At 41.3% G+C, this 17967-nt stretch overlaps 1 protein-coding gene across 1 annotated transcript in view; it reads right to left on the bottom strand.

The window, feature by feature from the left end:
- Window positions 1-17967, bottom strand: part of LOC127657955 (adenylate cyclase type 2-like) — a 205450-nt gene that overhangs the window by 84086 nt on the left and 103397 nt on the right. Inside the window, exon 3 of the mRNA XM_052146987.1 lies at window positions 4082-4243. Within this exon, the coding sequence (XP_052002947.1) occupies window positions 4082-4243 (162 nt within the window). The remainder of the gene's footprint in view (window positions 1-4081; window positions 4244-17967) is intronic.

The following is a 17967-nucleotide window of genomic DNA, read 5'->3' as shown; positions in this document are numbered from 1 at the left end:
AAATAGATAAAGGCAACACTGGTGACATTATGGCATTAAGCAAATAGGTAAATATGAAACTCACTGATGATGAAACAAAAATGTACTTTAATTGATGGAAAATTAAAATGCCTAAATAAGAACCATGTACCATGGGAAGGTCAGTTATATTTACAAATAGAAGAGACTGGGATCAGTTGTGCAAGGGGGCAAATGAAACGCTCTAAATGTCATCGATCACAAACAAGTTATACGAGTGATGACACTTATTCAGCACCCGTACTCTCTGCTTACGCTTGAATTCCGGTCAGTATGAGGTTTGGCATTGCCCAAATGGAACTACTTTCTTACGTGATGAGTCAGAATCTGCCGTTGCTGGTTCAAAACAAATGATGCATCCAAGCCTCTGTTAGAAATTCAAAAATGTCACTTCAGAGAATTGTGCTGTTTCTAACAAGTTATTGGATAACCAAGGATAGACGGCTGGATGTGTGTGTGTGTGTGTCTGTGTGTGTGTGTGTGAGAGAGAGAGAGAGCGTGAGCGTTCACCTGTTGCCACACCCAATCAGAGATGCTGTCAGCGTTCTCAGTGGAACATAGACATCCAAGCGGGGTTATTCCTCTCTATCTTGCCAGTGTGCAAGAGTCATTCTCTATAGAAACAGCGATGTCCTCTGCCATTTTAAACCGTATTTATCCAATGTGGAAACTCCGATAAAAGGTAAGTGCCTTGAGTTCTGTAATAAATCAGTCTGTTGTGTCTCTCAGCATGAGCCTTAATCCTGAAGTTGTCAGTTTAAAGCTATTTCCTAGCTTTTAATACGAGCGATCACAGAGCGCAGTTCTATGTAAACTATGACTAACGGATTCACTTTACGTCACCAACTGGCTCATATTACACACAAAAATTATCTTTTGCCACCACCTGCTGGCTAACATATGTCATTTCAAAAATAAAGCCAGTAACTCCTAACAGATACACTTTAGTTTAGAACAGCATGAACGTGGTGTGATACACACACAGTGAAGCATCTGAGTGCTGATGCTGTCACACCATCAGTGCTCATGGAACGTCTCTCATCCAATCAGATTCGAGGACCGGAACTAACTGTGGTAGATATATATATATTTCAAGCATTGTATAGCTTTCATTCGTCAAAAAAATTATTGACTGATGAGTTTCTAGAGAAAGACATTTATTTTTTGCCATTTTTGACCTTATTGACCTTAAGATAGCCAGTCTATTGCTTACTCTGGCAACTCAAAAACAAACACAAAGATAATGTTAAGCTTAATTTAACAATCCAAATAGCTGTATTTGATATAATGGCAAGTGATTTTCTAGTACCAAATTAGCAATTTAGCATGATTACTCAAGGATAAAGTGTTGGAGTGAGGGCTGCTGGAAATGGGGCCTGTCTAGATTTAATCAAAAATTACTTTTTTTTTAAATAATGATGGTGCTGTTTTCACATCAGTAATGTCCTCAATATACTTTGTGATCAGTTAAATGCCACTTTGGTGAATTAAAGTACCAATTACCTTCTGAAACAGCAAAATCTGTATATTATTCCAAACCTTTGGCCGCCAGTGTGTGTGTGTATGTATGTATATATATATATATATATATATATATATATATATATATATATATACAACAGTTAGTTCTGGTCCATGAATTTGATTGGACGAGAGATGTTCCAAGAGTAATGATGGTCTCACACCATCAGCACTTGGATCCTTCACTGTGTGTATCACTCCGTTTGTGTTCGTGCCATTCTAAACTGACGTGTAAGCACAGTGCATATGTGTTATGAGTCATCTGTTTCTTTACATTTAATATTGTGATATTACATATTTTAGCCAGCAGGTGGAGGCAAAAGACAATTTTTGTGTGTAATGTGTGCCAGTTGGTGATGTGTAGTCAGTCAGTGTCACTCAGTGATTATATTCAACAGGACTCCGTGACTGCTTGTATTACTACTACATTACTAAAGCAAGGAAATAGCTTTAAATGGCTGTAAACTAACAACTTAAGCATTAAGGCTCATCACAGCTGAGAGACACAACAGACTGATTAATTACACAGACTCAAGGCGCTTACCACTTACCGGACTTTCCACATTGTTGGACAAACTGTTCATAATGGTTTCTATAGTGAAAGACTCTTGCACACCAGCTACCGCGAAATAGAGAGGAATAGCCCTGCTTGGACGGCAATTTTTCCACAGAGAATATAGGATACATTTCACCAAAATGACATGATCTTCAGAAAGTTACTAAAACACTACAGCATCATCAACAGGTGATCGCTCACGCTCCATTTCTCTCTCTTTCTCTCTCTGTCACACACACACACACACACACACACACACACACACACACACACACACACACACACACACACACATCCTTGTTTCTCCAATAACATGTTAGAAACAGCCGTTATAACAGCTGTTATACTAGTAGTCTAGTACTAGTAACTAGTAGTTCTTAAGTGATGTTTTTGAGAGGCGTGGATGCATCATTTGGTTTGAACCAGCAACGGCAGATTGTAAACTGTTGGATAAGAAAGTAGTTCCATTCACAAATGCGTTTTTTGTGACTGTACTCAGTTTTAAAAAAAAATTATTATAATATACTTGTTCATTGAACTGTTGTATATAACCAATATCACACTCACAGTCATGCTATAAGTCATGCTTATTGCATCTTGAATGATTTGGGGTATATTAACTAATCCGTTCGACAAAGAAGCTCACTGTTGGCTGCCCTCACAGTAGTAAAAAAATATATAAGTCAACCGCTGGAATTCTCCTCACACAATGGACAGACAAACGTGGACTGTATCTTTACTAGATAATATATAGATGGAATTCTCAATCTCTCATATGCATGGGTCATACGCTAACATTGTGAATATGTTGTATGCTGCTTTTGATTGTTTGTCAACTTTTTTATAATTTTTGTAAACTTTTATTTTAATTCGTTTTATTTATACATTTATTTATTTTTGTTTATTTATTTTGTATTTAGATTTTATGTATGAATCTTATTTCTATGTCCTTGGAGTCTACCAGGGCTGGGATAGGTTTGGGATGGTTCTAAATTGTAGGGTTGATTTTTGTTTTGTATTCATGTTTTTCTGTAAGTCGAATTCAAAAATCAATGAAACAGTTGTTTAAAATAAATCTCAAATAAATAATGTTTCACTTGTACATCCTCTGTCCAGCTCTTGGCTTTTAATGGGAAACATATTTGGCTTGCTGTCTCGGACATAGGGGCTCGAGATAGAGACTATTGAGATATATGAGCTCTGGAAACCTCCTGTTACAGAATGGAGTAAGGAAGGTTGCAATATTGGAAAATAAGGTGGAGTTGGAGAGCAGGAGGGATGCTGGAATAATTGTCCCGTGACTATGGTAAGAGGCTGCTTACAGTATGCTAGTAGCATGATTGGCAGGTATGAATGATCAGGCTCCTCCCAAACTTTTGTGTAAGAAAACTTACAACTACAATAATTTGTATGGTACTACTGGCCAAAAATAACAGGATGAAAGGCAGTTTTGATTTTATGACACTAAATAGAAACGAAAACTACCACAGCACTTCCAAAGTGCCTGTTTGTCACTATGCACTGCAAAATGTTCCTGATTCATGAGGTAAATGTGTGCAATATCTCAGTTGATTTTAATGTAATTTAATCAAACATTAAAAAACCTTTAAAATATTGCAAATGAATGTTGCTGATTAGAATCCCTGATATGACTGCTTTATTTTAAGTCAAAATACTTACGTTTTATTCAAGGTGATTACTGCATTCATAATTTAACCACTGACATCAACCGTCACACACCCAAAATTAATGAAAGCACACAGCCATTCAAAAATAATTTATGAATATGACAATAAGCACAAATGTATCAACCAGAATAAGAATCTATAACTCAATGATAGCACACATATGCACACACAGACAAAATGACTAAGCAATTGGCAATGGTCCTACTTAGCAGCCAGGGCAAACTTCAACAGTTGGTGCACAGTGTAATCTTCACAGCTTTTGGTAGGCACGATGTAAGACAGACAGGAGAGCACTGACCTGCCACACCAAGGGCTCCACATGGTCGGTTGTAGAGGAAAGGCAGGCACTGAGGACAACAGTATGAGAGGATGCGGTGAGCACGCTGGCTATGATGGCATCCCTCATGGAGAAAGGAAGCATGGTGTACACCACAAAGATGATGAACAAGAAGAAAGAAACCTGGAAACACAGGAAATAGAGTACATGGTTAAAAGGACACATTCTTGAAAAGGACAGTAAAATGTGCCAATGATGCAATGATTGACCTTACTATGATCATTTGGGACTGGTTTTATAACAGGTTCTTTCAGTTATATCAAAGTTATGGGGTTATCGGGGCAAGTTGTCACACATTTTTCTCCATTGAATATTTATGAGGGTAGGTTTTTTATAATATTGTGAGCTTGATGATTGTGTGTATGTTGTACAGTGAGTTGAGTTGAGTTCAGTAGAGCATTATAAATCTCTTGGGGTTTTTTTACTTGTAAATTATATGTCAAGTCTAAAGGCTGGAATCACTGTGTTGGTTTAACCTTGTGTATACAAGTTTTTTGTTGTTTATGCTATGCCTCCAGTGACACATGCATAAGCAAAACTATATCAGGTATCAGGTAACAAATCAAATAGTTTGATGTGCATATGGCAAAGCTGAAACCTTTTACACTTCTAAGTATGGTATGGATAATTGTCTTCAACAACATTTTCAAGTCTTTAGCCTTAGCTACATAAAAATGGCATGCAGAGCCATATTCTTATTTATGGTTTTGCTGCATATTGGTTTGCCAGTGATTGTTGTGGAATACATTACCTTTTCCAACAACTTGCTGCTTTGGATTCTACAGTGTACTGTGTAGTTCGAAAGATATTTTAGAGTGGCTCTTTATCTTTTTCTGTACCTTTTGTAATATAAGCCTAACTTCTCTTCAACTAGTTTTGCTCCAGGAACCAACTGAAGTGGCAACCCAACACCAAAATGATTTAGCATTCAAAAGTAAACACAAATGCTTTAAAATCAACCAAAGAATTCATTTATATTGCCATGAACTGCATAGGAAAATGTTATTAACATAGGCCAAAAATGAACATAAAATAATGTTTAACACAAACGGGAAACAACTTTAACCACCAATGCGCTGATTAATTTCATCCAGACCCTCTTAAATGAGTGATGCCAAAACAGGCGTGCATCCCATCCCATTCAAATTTCAACTGACTCACAGTTAAGCTGAAATCCTGACAGAATGATATTACTCTGTAAGTAAGAGAAATACATAATTTTATAGTATTTATTTTTGCCTTCCTACTTTTAATTTATGACTACGATGACCCAGGCCAGTGTTTAATTTCCTGAACAACTAAATATATGTTACGGATCAACCAGTAATGCTGCTGACTGTTCCTGTTCTAATTTACTTTATTTTTAGATGGTACTGAACCTAGAAAATATAGGAATACAACTAAATGAATTTCCAGGTGCACATCACAGCCATAAACATTAAGCAGGTGGCACTGTTATAAAAATGAAGTGACCCCTATTCAAGAGAAACCAAGAACAAAGAGATTTGTAAATTCTGTTCACCCTGTGCTATATTTAAAGCCCTAAAACAACAAATTATTTAATATTTCATCTTGTGAATTTAATAATAATTTAAAAAAAATAGAATAATTTCAAATCAAATGATTGCAACATGCCCAAAAAAAGTGTTTACCACTGTGAAACACCATTTCTTCTAATAACATGCATTTGTGCACTGAAGACACAAGTTTGTTAAGTTTAGCAAGCAGAATTTTCCCGCATTCATCCATTATGGAGGTCTTCAGATGAGCAATCGCACAGGACCTTTGGTGCCATATTGTTCGCTTCACAATGTGCCACACATTCTCAGTTGGAGACAGATCAGGACTGCATGCAGGCCAATCTAGCATCCACAATCTTTGCTAATGCAACCATTTAAACTCCGCCCCCTAAGACGTCACTTAGACGTTGAGTTCTCCAAGCAAAAGAGGAAATGGACCATCAAAGCTGTCATCAGCTTCAGGTCCAAAAGCAAGTGTCTGCCATGGTATGTGGGTGTCTAAATTATTTATTTATTCATTCATTCAATTGTGTCACTCATTCTTACTCATTATCTACTATTATTAGCTGTTGGTTAGTGTGGTTCCCTATCTGTCGCTTACTAGCGATGTTGTGTCGAAGAAGCCTCGTTCAACTCTGAACTTGAGAAAAGTACAATGAGAAAATGGCAGACAGAATTTGCATGTCCCTCCCCCGGACATACGGGTCTAAAGGGAGGGATATATGTATCTGTCCATTCAGATTTTTTCTTCGGAGCCGAGCGGTTGTGTGATCAGCGAGCTGCATTCACTGACTGTTCCATTCATCTCTACAGAGCGTATGCTGTTGGATCTATGGCGCATATCAGTGGCTTTCTCCTTTTCTGCACAGCAGCGCTGTTGAAAGTGTTATTTTCTCTTAAAGAGCAATACACAGCTGGCGTTGAACGTCCTTTTCAGGACGCGTCTTTATAAAGATGCTCTTCCGCCCCTGTGTAGTTCCCGAATGCAGTCGATTTCTCTTGATTTTTCTGGCGGTCATAAGAGCTGCTTTGTGTGCCTGGGCTGCTATCACACGCAGGCAGCATTTTATGAATGGTTCATGTTTTCAGTGTGAGAACATAGCCATGGCAATGTTGTGGTCATGGCTTTCTTTCTTCACGAGAGAAAGCCACTTCAGCTTCACTTTCTTCCTGGTGGTGCATGACGAGTTGACAAAACCTTAGAGGCCACCTTTTACTGCCCGAAACTGGCTTCCTTGCTCCTCCACTCTCACTACCCTCGACGGAGCGGCTCCAAACTTTCCCAGTCCAGTATGCCATGGCCCCCCTACAAATCCACCAGCCCAAGGCACTTAAAGATCTGCACGTGGGCAGTCCTGATCCTGATGTGCTGCATCAGGCCACGAAGGTCACAGCACCGCCATTCAGGCCCTCAGTGGACCAGGAGCGTCATCTATGGCTGGAATTGGTCGAGATACAGGAAGTAGACAAAACGCGCTTTCTCCAGTTCTGATGAGTCCAGAGGATGCCTACACAGGACGTCCTCCTCAGTCACCAACCCGCCCCCTGCCGGGTGTGCGGAGGGAGGTAAGTGCTTCAAGTCTTCTCGCAGCACCAGAGCCTCGGGAAGTGCTTTTGCCTCCTGACACCACACTACATGCCCTGCCCTACTGCGAAGCCACGCCAGGTACGTCGAAAACTATCGTCTCCTTAGTGCCCTGTTCGGGGTGACGAGAACGTAAAAGGTTTATGACGATTTTATGGGGCGTTGGGGAAGGCTACATGCTGTCTGACGCAGCCTATTGCTTTGAAATATTTGGTAGTGTTGCTTCTTCAACACAACGTTGAAGTGAGCAACAGACAGGGAATGTCTAGGTTACTATTGTAACCTCCATTCCCTGATGGAGGGAACGAGATGTTTTGTCCTCTCGGCCATGATGCTGAACCGAGCCACTGTTATGGCTGAACCTCATTCTCGTCTCCTCACTGCAAAACCTGAATGGACAGATGCATAAGTCCCTCCCTTTATACCCGTAGGTCCGGGGGAGGGACATGCAAATTCTGTCTGCCATTTTCTCATTGTACTTTTCTCAAGTTCAGAGATGCACGAGGCTCTCAAGCGAGACCCGAGTGTCACTTCTTCGACACAAGGTCTCGTTCCCTCCATCAGGGAACGGAGGTTACAATAGTAACCTAGACTTTTTTCGGGTCTGGGGGCATGCGTTTATTAAGTTGGCTTGTGAGAGCCAACTTACTGAAATCCTACTTAAACTTATTAAGTTGGCTTGTGAGAGCCAACTTACTGAAATCCTTCTTAAACTTATTATTATTCCGATTCTTATTAGTGGTGCTTGCAAAGCATCACTATTGTAATCTCACATACTTATTAGTGGTGCTTGCCAAAGGCAATGCATCACTATTGTTATTCGCCATACTTACTATTATTAGTGGTGCTTGCAAAGCATCACTATTGTAATCTCACATACTTATTTTTATTTTTATACTTTTTATTATTCTATCTCCATACAAAACTTGGCACCTAACTTCGTCCCGCACCGTTTGGCGTAGACCCACGAATGAGGTGTCAAATCGAGCGACCTATTGAGGACACGTGTGCTATGACTTTTATAAGCGATCGGAGTGCGGTAATTGCCCCAGGGGCAAAAAAGCGGCGAAAAATCCCATAGACTTAACATTGCGACAAACTTTGACGCGTCACAGCTCCGGCGAGGATTTAGCAGAAAGCGTGTGATTTGCCACATTTGAAGAGGCTGGCAGGCTCTGTAAGAGCATACCTCAAAATGGGGTAAAAGTTGCACCCCTGGGGGCAGGAGCTGCCCAAAAATGCCCCAATTGACTTACAATGGTGTAGGGCGGCCCATGAAATGAAATGGCATTGGGATTTGTATTCAACATAGCTCTGGATCACAGTGTCATAGAGACAATGGGGCGGGCTCATTTTACTCAGGCGACCAATCAGTATCTCAGGATCATTTTGAATCTATCAAGCCACGCCCTAGCAACAATTTAGAGCACCTTAGCAACAAGTCCCATACACTTCTAATGAAAGACATCAAGGGATATCTCCGGATAGAAGTTTCATAGAAACACAAGGGTGGTCTCGTTTCACTCGGGGCAGCAAACAGCCAATCATGAATCACCTCAACACTTCCTAGCCCCTCCCTAGCAACCATTGTCGAGCACCTTAGCAACCAAAATCCATAGAGGATATCTTCCATTCTGAATGTCACAGAGGCATGGGAGTTGGTTTATATCATTCATACTGACAAGCAGCCGTTGGAGATTAATGATTGGCAGCTGCCAAGCCACTCCCTAGCAACTAAACAGAGTACCCTAGCAACCCTTTAGCAGTAACTATATCTCTGCACCAGAAAATCAGAGAAACTTCTGGGTTGATTTATTTCAATCAGGATGGCAAGGACACTTCATTAGTATCACTAAGGTAACTGCCTAGCAACCAGATGGGGTTACCCTAGCAACCGAGTAACAAATCACATATCTCTGCATCAGAAAAGCGTAGAGACTTCGGGTTGACTTATTTCAATCAGGATGGCAAGGACACTTGATTACTATCACTATGATTACTGCCTAGCAACCAGATGGGGTTACCCTAGCAACCGAGTAACAAATCACATATCTCTGCACCAGAAAATAGTACTGACTTCGGGTTGATTTATTTCACTCAGGATGGCAAGGACACTTCATTACTATCACTATGGTAACTGCCTAGCAACCAGATGGGGTTACCCTAGCAACCGAGTAACAAATCACATATCTCTGCATCAGAAAAGCGTAGAGACTTCGGGTTGACTTATTTCAATCAGGATGGCAAGGACACTTGATTACTATCACTATGATTACTGCCTAGCAACCACATGGGGTTACCCTAGCAACCGAGTAACAAATCACATATCTCTGCACCAGAAAATAGTACTGACTTCGGGTTGATTTATTTCACTCAGGATGGCAAGGACACTTGATTACTATCACTATGGTAACTGCCTAGCAACCAGATGGGGTTACCCTAGCAACCGAGAAACACATCACATATCTCGGCACCAGAAAAGAGTACAGACTTCCAGGTTGATTTATTTCAACCAGGATGGCAAGGACACTTCATTAGTATCAATATGGTAACTGCCTAGCAACCACATGGGGTTACCCTAGCAACCGAGTAACAAATCACATATCTCTGCATCAGAAAAGCGTAGATACTTCTGGGTTGACTTATTTCAATCAGGATGGCAAGGACACTTGATTACTATCACTATGGTAACTGCCTAGCAACCAGATGGGGTTACCCTAGCAACCAAATAACAAATCACATATCTCTGCATCAGAAAAGCGTAGAGACTTCCGGGTTGACTTATTTCAATCAGGATGGCAAGGACACTTGATTACTATCACTATGATTACTGCCTAGCAACCAGATGGGGTTACCCTAGCAACCGAGTAACAAATCACATATCTCTGCACCACAAAATAGTACTGACTTCGGGTTGATTTATTTCACTCAGGATGGCAAGGACACTTGATTACTATCACTATGGTAACTGCCTAGCAACCAGATGGGGTTACCCTAGCAACCGAGAAACACATCACATATCTCGGCACCAGAAAAGAGTACAGACTTCCAGGTTGATTTATTTCAACCAGGATGGCAAGGACACTTCATTAGTATCAATATGGTAACTGCCTAGCAACCACATGGGGTTACCCTAGCAACCGAGTAACAAATCACATATCTCTGCATCAGAAAAGCGTACATACTTCTGGGTTGACTTATTTCAATCAGGATGGCAAGGACACTTGATTACTATCACTATGGTAACTGCCTAGCAACCAGATGGGGTTACCCTAGCAACCGAGTAACAAATCACATATCTCTGCACCAGAAAATAGTACTGACTTCGGGTTGATTTATTTCACTCAGGATCGCAAGGACACATGATTACTATCACTATGGTAACTGCCTAGCAACCAGATGGGGTTACCCTAGCAACCGAGAAACAAATCACAGATCTCGGCACCAGAAAAGAGTACAGACTTCGGGTTGATTTATTTCAACCAGGATGGCAAGGACACTTCATTAGTATCAATATGGTAACTGCCTAGCAACCAGATGGGGTTACCCTAGCAACCAATTAACAAATCACATATCTCTGCATCAGAAAAGCGTAGAGACTTCTGGGTTGGTTTATTTCACTCAGGATGGCAAGGACACTTCATAAGTATCACTATGGTAACTTCCTAGCAACAAGGAGGGGTTACCCTAGCAACCAAATAACAAATCACATATCTCTGGATCAGAACATCGTAGAGACTTCCTGGTTGACTGATTTTACTCTGGATAGCAAGGAGACTTGATAAGTATCACTATGGTAACTGCCTAGCAACCACATGGGGTTACCCTAGCAACCGAGTAACAAATCACATATCTCTGCACCAGAAAATAGTACAGACTTCGGGTTGACTTATTTCAATAAGGATGGCAAGGAGACTTCATTACTATCACTATGGTAACTGCCTAGCAACCAGATGGGTTTACCCTAGCAACCGAGTAACAAATCACATATCTCTGCATCAGAAAAGCGTAGAGACTTCTGGGTTGATTTATTTATGACCATAATTTTTGTTCTTTTCAAGCATGCTATTTCACGAGTTTTGCCACGGCAAGCACCACTCACATTTTCTTCAGGAAATGTACCTATCTAGTTATTATTATAATAATAATTATTCTTCCACACAAAAGTTTGGCACGTAACTTCTCCCGCAGCTTTTGTCACACACCCCTGAGTGAGGCGTCAAATTATGCGGCCTATTGAGGAGAGGTGTGGAATGACTTTTATAAGCTGATCGGAGTACGGTATTTGCCCCAGGGGCAAAAAAGCGGCCGAAAAAATCCCATAGACTTAACATTGCGACAAACTTTGACGAGTCACAGCTCCGAGCGAGAATTTCGCAGAAACGTGTGATTTGCCACATTTGCAGAGGCTGGCAGGCTCTGTAAGAGCATACCTCAATATGGGGTAAAAGTTGCACCCCTGGGGGGCAGGAGCTGCCCAAAGTTGCCCCATTGACTTAAAATGGTGTAGGACGGCCCATGAAATGACATTGCATAGGTCAAGTCAAGTCAAGTCAAGTCAAGTGGTTTTTATTGTCGTTTCAACCATATACAGTTAGTACAGTACACAGCAAAACGAGACAACGTTCCTCCAGGACCATGGTGCTACATAAAAACAACAAAGGACCAACACAGGACCACATGAGACAACACAACGAAATAAAATACCTATATAAAAAAACCTACATATACCTATATAAAGTGCACGTGCAAACATGTGCAAAAAGTTCAGGACAGTACAACAAATTTCTGACAATGAACAGGACAATAGACAGTGCAGCGCCGACCAGTACTCAGTAGTGCAAAAAGATGACAGTTTCTAAAAATGTAAACATAACATACTACGAGATAGTGTTCTATGCACATAGCAGTTATTGAGGTAGCAGACAGTTATAAAGTGACAGTAATTAAAGTGCAACTCAGGACACGTGTGTGTCAAACCAGTCTCTGAGTATTGAGGAGTCTGATGGCTTGGGGGAAGAAGCTGTTACACAGTCTGGCCGTGAGGGCCCGAATGCTTCGGTACCTCTTGCCAGACGGGAGGAGGGTAAAGAGTTTGTGTGAGGGGTGTGTGGGGTCGTCCACAATGCTGGTTGCTTTGCGGATACAGTGTTTTTTGTAAATGTCTTTGATGGAGGGAAGAGAGACCCCAATGATCTTCTCAGCTGTCCTCACTATCCTCTGCAGGGCTTTGCGGTCCGAAACGGTGCAAGTCCCAAATCAGGCAGTGATGCAGCTGCTCAGGATGCTCTCAATAGTCCCTCTATAAAATGTAGTGAGGATGGGGGTTGGGAGATGTGCTTTCCTCAGCCTTCGAAGAAAGTAGAGACGCTGCATAGGGATATTGTATTGAACATAGCTCTGGATCAAAGTGTCATAGAGACAAGGGGGCAGGCTCATTTCACTCAGATGACCAATCAGTCTCTCGGGATCATTGTGAAGCTATCAAGCCACGCCCTAGCAACAATTTAAGGCACCTTAGCAACAAGTCCTATAGACTTCTAATGAAAGACATCAAAGGGATATCTCCAGATAGAAGTGTCATAGAAACACAAGGGTGGTCTCGTTTTACTCGGGACAACAAACAGCCAATCATGAATCACCTCAACACTTCCTAGCCCCTCCCTAGCAACCACTGTCGAGCACCTTAGCAACCAAAATCCATAGAGGGATATCTTCCATTCTGAATGTCACAGAGGCATGGGAGTTGGTTTATATCATTCATACTGACAAGCAGCCTTTGGAGTTTCATGATTGGCAGCTGCCAAGCCACTCCCTAGCAAATAAACAGAGTACCCTAGCAACCGTTTAGCAATAATTATATCTCTGCACCAGAAAATCAGAGAGACTTCTGGGTTGATTTATTTCAATCAGGATGGCAAGGAGACTTGATAAGTATCACTATAGTAACTGCCTAGCAACCACATGGGGTTACCCTAGCAACAGAGTAACAAATCACATATCTCTGCATCAGAAAAACGTAGACACTTCCGGGTTGACTTATTTCAATCAGGATGGCAAGGACACTTCATTAGTATCACTATGGTAACTGCCTAGCAACCAGATGGGGTTACCCTAGCAACCGAGTAACAAATCACTTATCTCTGCATCAGAAAAACGTAGAGACTTCCGGGTTGACTTATTTCAATCAGGATGGCAAGGAGACTTGATTAGTATCACTATGGTAACTGCCTAGCAACCAGATGGGGTTACCCTAGCAACCGAGTAACAAATCAAATATCTCTGCATCACAAAAACGTAGAGACTTCCGGGTTGACTTATTTCAATCAGGATGGCAAGGAGACTTGATTAGTATCACTATGGTAACTGTCTAGCAACCAGATGGGGTTACCCTAGCAACCAAGTAACAAATCACATATCTCTGCATCAGAAAAACTTAGAGACTTCCGGGTTGACTTATTTCAATCAGGATGGCAAGGAGACTTGATTAGTATCACTATGGTAACTGCCTAGCAACCAGATGGGGTTACCCTAGCAACCGAGTAACAAATCACATATCTCTGCACCAGAAAATAGTACAGACTTCTGGGTTGATTTATTTCACTCAGGATGGCAAGGACACTTGATTACTATCACTATGGTAACTGCCTAGCAACTAGATGGGGTTACCCTAGCAACCGAGTAACAAATCAAATATCTCTGCACCAGAAAATAGTACAGACTTCCGGGTTGACTTATTTCAATCAGGATGGCAAGGAGACTTCATTAGTATCACTATGGTAACTGCCTAGCAACCAGATGGGGTTACCCTAGCAACCGAGTAAAAAATCACATATCTTTGCACCAGAAAACAGTAGAGACTTCAAGGTTGACTTATTTCACTCAGGATGGCAAGGAGACTTGATTACTATCACTATGTTAACTGCCTAGCAACCAGATGGGGTTACCCTAGCAACCGAGTAATAAATCACATATTTCTGCACCAGAAAATCGTACAGACTTCTGGGTTGGTTTATTTCAATCAGGATGGCAAAGACACTTGATTAGAATCACTATGGTAACTGCCTAGCAACAAGGAGGGGTTACCCTAGCAACAAAATTATAAATCACATATCTCTGGATCAGAACATCGTAGAGACTTCCTGGTTGACTGATTTTACTCAAGATAGCAAGGAGACTTGATAAATATCACTATGGTAACTGCCTAGCAAACAGATGGGGGTACCCTAGCAACCGAGTAAAAAAAAACATATCTCAGCAGTTATAAAATGCTATTTGACGAGTTTTGCTACGGCAAGAACCACTCACATTTTCTTCAGGAAATGTACATTCTAGTTATTATTTTTATTTTTATTTTTATATCTCTGTACAAAACTTCGGCACCTAACTCGTCCCGCACCGTTTGGCGTAGACCCACGAATGAGGTGTCAAATCGAACGGCCTATTGAGGACACGTGTGCTATGACTTTTATAAGCGATCGGGGGTACGGTATTTGCCCCAGGGGCAAAAAAGCGGCCGAAAAATCCCATAGACTTAACATTGCGACAAACTTTGACGCGTCACAGCTCCGATCGAGGATTTCACAGAAACGTGTGATTTGCCACATTTGAAGAGGCTGGCAAGCTCTGTAAGAGCATACCTCAATATGGGGTAAAAGTTGCACCCCTGGGGGGCAGGAGCTGCCCAAAAATGCCCCAATTGACTTATAATGGTGTAGGACGGCCCATGAAATGAAATGGCATAGGGATTTTGTATTGAACATAGCTCTGGATCACAGTGTCATAGAGACGAGGGGGCGGGCTCAATTTACTCAGATGACCAATCAGTCTCTCAGGATCATTGTTAAGCTATCAAGCCACGCCCTAGCAACCATTTAGAGCACCTTAGCAACAAGTCCCATAGACTTCTATTGAAACAGATCAAAGGGATATCTCCAGATAGAAGTGTCATAGAAACACAAGGGTGGTCTCGTTTCACTCGGGATAGCAAACAGCCAATCATGAATCACCTGAACACTTCATAACCCCTCCCTAGCAACCATTGTCGAGCACCTTAGCAACCAAAATCCATAGAGGGATATCTTCCATTCTGAATGTCACAGAGGCATGAGAGTTGGTTTATATCATTCATACTGACAAGCTGCCTTTGGAGTTTCATGATTGGCAGCTGCCAAGCCACGCCCTAGCAACTAAACAGAGTACCCTAGCAACCGTTTAGCAATAACTATATCTCTGCCCCAGAAAATCAGAAAGACTTCTGGGTTGATTTATTTCAATCAGGATGGCAAGGACACTTGATAAGTATCACTATGGTAACTGCCTAGCAACCACATGGGGTTACCCTAGCAACCGAGTAACAAATCATATATCTCTGCATCAGAAAAACTTACAGACTTCTGGGTTGGTTTATTTCAATCAGGATGGCAAGGACACTTGATAAGTATCACTATGGTAACTGCCTAGCAACCACATGGGGTTACCCTAGCAACCGAGTAACAAATCATATATCTCTGCATCAGAAAAACTTACAGACTTCTGGGTTGGTTTATTTCAATCAGGATGGCAAGGACACTTGATAAGTATCACTATGGTAACTGCCTAGCAACCACATTGGGTTACCCTAGCAACCGAGTAACAAATCACATATCTCTGCATCAGAAAATCATACAGACTTCTGGGTTGATTCATTTCAATCCGGATGGCAAGGAGACTTCATAAGTATCACTATGGTAACTGCCTAGCAACCACATGGGGTTACCCTAGCAACCGAGTAACAAATCACACAACTCTGCACCAGAAAATAGTACAGACTTCCAGGTTGACTTATTTCACTCAGGATGGAAAGCAGCCATGTATTGTATTACCTTGGTAACTTCATAGCAACCAGATGGGGTTACCCTAGCAACCGAGTAACAAATCACATATCTCTGCATCAGAAAAACGTAGAGACTTCTGGGTTGGTTTATTTCAATCAGGATGGCAAGGACACTTGATAAGTATCACTATGGTAACTGCCTAGCAACCACATGGGGTTACCCTAGCAACCGAGTAACAAATCACATATTTCTGCACCAGAAAATCATACAGACTTCTAGGTTGATTTATTTCAACCAGGATGGCAAGGAGACTTCATTAGTATCCCTATGGTAACTGCCTAGCAACCAGATGGGGTTACCCTAGCAACCGAGTAACAAATCACATATCTCTGCACCAGAAAACACTACAGACTTCCGGGTTGACTTATTTCACTCAGGATGGAAAGGAGCCATGTATTGTATTACCTTGGTAACTGCATAGCAACCACATGGGCTTACCCTAGCAACCGAGTAACAAATCACATATTTCTGCACCAGAAAATCGTAGACTTCTGGGTTGATTTATTTATGACCATAATTTTTGTTCTTTTCAGTTACAACATGCTGTTTGACGAGTTTTGCCACGGCAAGCACCACTCACATTTTCTTCAGGAAATGTACCTATCTAGTTCTTCTTATTATTCTTCTTAGCGTGAAATTTCGGTATCTAACTCCTCCTAGAGCTTTTAAGCTACAGGCACCAAACTCGGCTCCTTCAGACTAATCCCGAATAGTGTGCTATATCTTTTCTAACTGATCGGACTTACGGTTTTCCTAAAAATGATGATCAAACTCGGAAAAAACTCCCATTGACTTAACATTGCGGAATGTTCAGAAATTTAAATCCCAACTGACATTTTCACACACACAGACAAAAAGGGCCTGTCAGCCCTGCATCTCTCCCTCTCTCTCTCCCTCAGAGGATTTATTTTATCAAGCAGCCAAAAAGTAATGACCTAAAATCTTCATAGCCACACGTTAAAACATGCTAAAAATGTGCTAGCATCATGGTAACACATGCTAGCATTGACTAGTGAAGTGCTAAAACAAGCTAAAAATGTGCTATCATCATGCTAAAATCGCCTAGCGAAGTGTTAAAACGTGCTAGCATCATGCTAACACATGTTAGCATCGCCTAGCGAAGTGCTAAAACATGCTAAAAACGTGCTAGCATCGCCTAGCGAAGTGCAAAAAAATGCTAAAAACGTGCTAGCATCATGCTAACACATGCTAGCATCGCCTAGCGAAGTGCTAAAACATGCTAAAAACGTGCTAGCATCATGCTAACACATGCTAGCATTGCCTAGCGAAGTGCTAAAACATGCTAAAAACGTGTTAAAAACGTGTTAGCATCATGTTAACACATGCTAGCATTGCCTAGCGAAGTGGTAAAAAATGTTAAAAACATGTTAGCATAATGCTAACACATGCTAGCATCGCCTAGCGAAGTGCTAAAACATGCTAAAAACGTACTAGCATCATGTTAACACATGCTAGCATCGCCTAGCAAAGTGTTAAAACATGCTTAGCATCATGCTAATACATGCTAGCATCACCTAGCGAAGTGTTAAAACATGCTAAAAACGTGGTAGCATCATGATAACACATGCTAGCATTGCCTAGCGAAGTGCTAAAACATGCTAAAAACGTGTTAGCATCATGTTAACACATGCTAGCATTGCCTAGCGAAGTGCTAAAAAATGTTAAAAACATGTTAGCATAATGCTAACACATGCTAGCATCGCCTAGCGAAGTGCTAAAACATGCTAAAAACGTGCTAGCATCATGTTAACACATGCTAGCATCGCCTAGCGAAGTGTTAAAACATGATAGCATCATGCTAATACATGCTAGCATCGCCTAGCGAAGTGCTAAAACATGCTAAAA

The sequence above is a fragment of the Xyrauchen texanus genome, chromosome 17, assembly GCF_025860055.1.
Source record: "Xyrauchen texanus isolate HMW12.3.18 chromosome 17, RBS_HiC_50CHRs, whole genome shotgun sequence".
Lineage (NCBI taxonomy): Eukaryota > Metazoa > Chordata > Actinopteri > Cypriniformes > Catostomidae > Xyrauchen > Xyrauchen texanus.
This window is presented reverse-complemented; position numbering and strand designations above follow the sequence as displayed.